The sequence below is a fragment of the Vipera berus genome (assembly GCF_964194415.1).
Source record: "Vipera berus genome assembly, chromosome: 13".
Classification (NCBI taxonomy): Eukaryota; Metazoa; Chordata; class Lepidosauria; order Squamata; family Viperidae; genus Vipera; species Vipera berus.
In genome coordinates, this window is record NC_138216.1 from 3,308,780 (window position 1) to 3,313,779 (window position 5,000).

The following is a 5,000-nucleotide window of genomic DNA, read 5'->3' on the forward strand; positions in this document are numbered from 1 at the left end:
CCGGCCAACGGTTCTTCTGTGCGTCCTTCAAGTGCTGAGTTTGGGCAATGGTGAGAAGTGAGGACGCAAGTTTCAGCATTTTGCTCCAAGTGACCATCCACTAGTCTTCAAGAGCAAGTTGAAGATGTCCTTGAAATGTTCCTTGAGGTGGGCCTAGCAAGGGAGTTAATGTGCCTACTTTCTCAAATATAGATCCCCCACAATATTTATGAACCTCTGATGAGGAGCCATTTTTCCAAGCGGGACTTGGAGTAAATACATTCACTTCACATGAGGGAGGAAGCGTGTCCATTGAAGAACAGCTCTTCCTTAGAGGAGAAAGAGGCTCCTTCATCATTCCAACGGTTTGGAGAGAAAGGGTTGCAAAAGAGAATAAATGAGATTCAGTGGTGGATTTCTGAACCACCTGTTCTTACGTCCTTGTAACTCAAAAGTGGGACAACTGTTCTTCCAGTAACTATCTTATTGGCCAACGTAGCTTCTTCAATTGCTTCTTCATACCAGTTCTCTGATAGAACAGTTTTTGGAGATAGAGGAGTGGGTGGAAAACGGCCCAGCCCACCACTTGATTGGCATTTGCTCAAAGCTGTCCCTGAACCAACCACGTATTCTTCCATAAGTTGAGTTTTCAGTTGGTGAGGGCAGATAAAACCGGTACCCTGAAGATTTTAAAAAAAGTGCCAATTTCCCCCCCTGCCCCCCCAAAAAATTGGCCTCTTGAAATAACCTGTGAAGGTTCGTACTCAAAAGATCGATGATGGAGCTGCCTGTGGTCAGATGCTATACGGCAAAGGACCGGAAATTAGGCCCACTGCCCAAGGATTAATTTTCTTAAAAATCCCAATGTTATATTCCTTTTTCAGGGGGCCACAGAATCCAATCCATCGCTCTCCAGTTCATGAAGTTGTTGAGGATGGGGAGAATCTTTTTTTTTTTTTTAAATTTTGGAAACATTGTGACCGAGCACTACACAATCATGCTGTCGTTTCAACAGGCACATAACTTTCATTCCGTCTGTCGCGCTTCTTCCTCCGAGGGAGGCACAAGGTGCGAGGTGCCTCCCTCCGTTTTTCTTTTCCAAAGCTGCTTAGCAAATGATGGGGACGCCATCAGTGTTGAAGATCATGCCCGTGGTGGGCTCGTAAGTCCCTGCTAGGTAGTATAAATCTTCACTGTCTTGATACTTCTTCGTCTTCAGCATCTGCTCATATTGTTCCAAATCGACTACCAGGCATTTGTGCGAGATTGTCTGAACGTCGTTTTCATCCACGTGAGACGACTGGTACAAAGCCCTCTAGATTAGAAAGAGAAGAACAGAGATGTTAGAACATCTGCCGAACGTTCCTTCAGGGCTTGAAGGCAAGCAAGGAAGAGCTTCTAAGGTCCCTGCATCTTCTAGTCCTCAAAACATTTGAGATCCTCCCATTATTATGGTCTCTCTCACCTCTGTTTCTTCCTATTTATCTCTCCTAGCTTCTATACGTCATTCTCAGAAGCACGAGACCTAAATGTATTAAGCAAGCTGAACAAAAGGTCATTGGGTTTTTTTTCAGTTGCTCGGTTGCCACGCAGCCAACAGAGCAGGTGATCTGTGGAGACTCTCAAATCATCCAGTGTTCTGTACCAGCCTGCTACCGGCCCTGCAGAAAAGGCAGGGACAACCCCTTTACAAACGGCAAGAGGCTGGAATTACGCCTGCCAAATTTATAGCTACAAAAACAAACAAGACACGAACCAAGAAACAGGAGCTTTAAGAAACACGAACTATCCAAGCGGTTGCCTTCAGCAAACCAGCCCTCCCCACACATTCCCCTTATATAGAGTTCAGGGTGTGGCTTCTCTCTGCCTCCTTCCGAGGAGCCCCATTGCCTTCCTCTGTTTACTCCTAATTGACTGCCTCCTGCGTCGGGCGTCCTTGAACAGGGCCAGCTGTGGGTCATCTTCATCCACGCTGTCAGGCTCACACAGCTGGGTCTCCGTGGTGACCAAGTGGGAGGGGCCTGGCTGAGGGCTCTCATCAGCAAGATCTTCAACCCCCTCAGCAAGGTCTTCAACACACCCCTCCTCCTCCTCTGAGTCGTCCAACCCAACTGCCGAACCCACAGGCTGACCCTGAATCACAACATCCAGGTCATGGTTGTGCTTTTCCAAGAGGCAACTGGACTGCCTTTGTTTTTCTTTGAAGACATTTCGCTTCTCATCCAAGAAGCCTCTTCAGTTCTTCGAAGACACTTCCCTGAAGACAGTTCTGAAGAAACCTCTTTGGATGAGAAGCGAAACGTCTTCAAATAAAAACAAAGGAAGACCAGTTGCCTCTTGGAAAAGCACTTTGGGGACCACAGCAGAATATTTGTATCATCTTAAAGTCGTCGTTGGCAACACAGCGACGGTGCCCCCAAAGAGCCCGGGTGCCCTCACTCACAAAAGACTGTCCACAAATCCTCCAAAACTGTATTTAAATAATTGGAGGTTGTGGGTCACCTGGTTGCAGTGACACTCGGATCTTGAAGAGGGGAACCACGTTCTGATTCACCATCTAAAAGATGCATGATGGCCTTAAGTTACAGCCCACTCCATTAAACCCATGGATTGTGAAGAAATGGGTCATTGCCCGCCAAAATATATACCATCAAAAATCTGCTTTTTCCCCCCTTAAGATGCTACACATCCATTGGTGCTGAATAATTTAAGGTCACCAATGGCAAAATCAGAAGGCGTCAGCTTCATTCCCAAACGCTTTTCATAAAATGTGTGAGTCAGAAAGGGGGGGGGGACCGGGCTCCTTGTGATTGTGGTTTGTTTTTTTTTACATACCTCCATGAAGTCCTTTCTCTGGCTGGAAGCTTGAAGAGCTGCTGATAAGGTCCGGGCAGATTTTTGATCCCATCGCTGAAGTTCAAGTGTCGTGCAGAAGCAGCAGAGAGAAGGTCAAGGAGGAGGGGGGAAATGTAGCCATCAAGGAGAAGGAAGAAGATTAGAAGACAAAATCCAACAGTGACATGAGCAGCATATAAAATAAATAAAACAATAAAAATGTCAATTTCCTTTTCATGGTTAAGTTCTCAGAATGATCTCCTTTTTCTGGAGAGATCAGGGGAAATGCAACAGAACAAAAAAGATGTCGAGACTCTGGAAAGAGTACAGAGAAGAGCAACAAAGATGATCAGGGGACTGGAGGCTAAAACATACAGGGAACGGTTGCTGGAATTGGGTATGTGTAGTTTAATGAAGAGAAGAATGAAGGGTGACATGATAGCAGTGTTCCAGTATCTCAGGGGCTGCCCCAAAGAAGAGGGAGTCAAGCTATTCTCCAAAGCACCTGAAAGCAGGACAAGAAGCAACGGATGGAAACTAGTCAAGGAGAGAAGCAACCTGGAACTAAGGAGAAACCTCCTGACAGTGAGAACAATTAACCAGTGGAACAACCTGCCTCCAGAAGCGGTGAATGCTCCAACAGTGGAAGTTTTTAAGAAGAGACTGGACAGCCATTTGCCTGAAATGGGATAGGGTTTCCTGCCTGAGCAGGGGGTTGGACTAGATGACCTCCAAGGTCCCTTCCAACTTATTATTATTATTATTATCCTACTTATGTTCAGAGGTATCACCCCATCGGACAAATTGCAATGTTTCACCGATACAGTCATTTGTTCATCAGCTCAATGGAGGAACATTTGCATTGAATATGTTCCTTGATCCCCACCCTACCTCCCAAACCCCTTCCACCAGTAAGCAAAGTTTCCATAGAGAATTTTGACATCATTGAACATTGTTGGCCTTCAAGGTTTAGTCACCATGGTTTAGAGAACAGAGTTCCTGACAGTTCTCTGGCAACAATGGCCATCTTCAAAGGCAAGGAGACCTGACAGACAGACCACAGACCACAGACCAACTGAGCATGGACTGTTGAGGTTCTTTTCTTTATAGCTGGGTCTCTGGCTTTTGATTGGTCCTTAGTCAAGCTGGTGGCTCTGAGTCAGTGCAAAGACCTGCCCTCACTAACCAGAAATTAGCTCAGCCAATCAGAAGCCAGGACACCTGGTTATAAAGACCGGAACACCATCAGTTCCTGCTCAGTTGCCAGTGGTCTGTCTGAAGATGCCACAGCTGTTGGTGAAACATCATCAAATCTCATTGTCTAGACCACGGTCACTAAATCCTAGAAGATACTGGCCATGAAAGCCTACATCAGTAGAAGGTTTGGATGCTCCTTGCTTGAAAGGATTCTTAAGGGTTCTCCAAAACTATTCTTCTCCAGTCTCCCTAACCCTGCCTTTTAATGTGGCATTCTGGCTAGTCTGCAAGATGGTTGGACTTGACCAACGTTTGACTAACTTTAACCAACCTTTGGCTGACCTTTGACTAATCTTGACTAAACTTTGACCAACCTTTGATTAACTTTGACTAACCTTTGACTAACTTTGTCAACCTTTGATTTTGACTAACTTTAACTAACCTTTGGCTGAGTGACCTTTGACTAATCTTGAGTAGACTTTGACCAACCTTTGACTAACTTTGTCAACCTTTGACTTTGACTAACCTTAACCAACCTTTGGCTGACCTTTTACTAACTTTTGACCAACCTTCACTACATTTGGCCATCCTTTGGCTAACTTTGACTAATATTTAACCAACCTTGACCGACTTGACTTGACTAACCTTGCCTTCGTTGAGCTTCTTCCCAGGGTTGGTTTCCTCAGGATGATAGAACCATTTCACTCGGACCACCATGTTGTTTCCCCAGGATTCCCACATGCTCTGGATCCGGCCAATGTAGGGGAGGTTGGGCCGCCCCGCTGAAAGAAAGACGGCACAATCTCCGATGCGGATGATCTCCTTCCCACGGACAATGGCCTTGTAGAAGAGTTTGCGGGCTTTCCCCTTCATCCCGCGTCTCTGTGGCGGGAAGAAGAAGGGAGTTAAGAAACCTCCATGTTTTGCCTTCTCACATTCAGCTAAGCTGTGGACTGACTGGCCTGTTGAATTAGCTCGCTGATCACGTT

The 5,000-nt window shown here is 45.9% G+C and overlaps 2 protein-coding genes across 6 annotated transcripts in view; one reads left to right on the forward strand and one right to left on the reverse strand.

Annotated features, from left to right (window-relative positions):
- Window positions 1-3,450, forward strand: part of SLC29A4 (solute carrier family 29 member 4) — a gene marked incomplete at its 5' end in the record, with an annotated part of 23,037 nt that extends 19,587 nt beyond the window's left edge. For all 3 annotated transcript variants that reach the window (XM_081338432.1, XM_081338431.1, XM_081338433.1), the window contains one exon: window positions 2,825-3,450. The remainder of the gene's footprint in view (window positions 1-2,824) is intronic.
- TNRC18 (trinucleotide repeat containing 18) overlaps window positions 1-5,000 on the reverse strand; it is a 69,325-nt gene that overhangs the window by 1,400 nt on the left and 62,925 nt on the right. For all 3 annotated transcript variants that reach the window (XM_081338428.1, XM_081338427.1, XM_081338429.1), the window contains 3 exons: window positions 4,657-4,893; window positions 2,815-2,889; window positions 1-1,294 (listed from right to left, as the gene is read on the reverse strand). The exon at window positions 1-1,294 is cut by the window's left edge and continues 1,400 nt beyond it. In XM_081338428.1, the coding sequence (XP_081194554.1) occupies window positions 1,088-1,294; window positions 2,815-2,889; window positions 4,657-4,893 (519 nt within the window). In that variant the 3' untranslated portion in view covers window positions 1-1,087. The remainder of the gene's footprint in view (window positions 1,295-2,814; window positions 2,890-4,656; window positions 4,894-5,000) is intronic.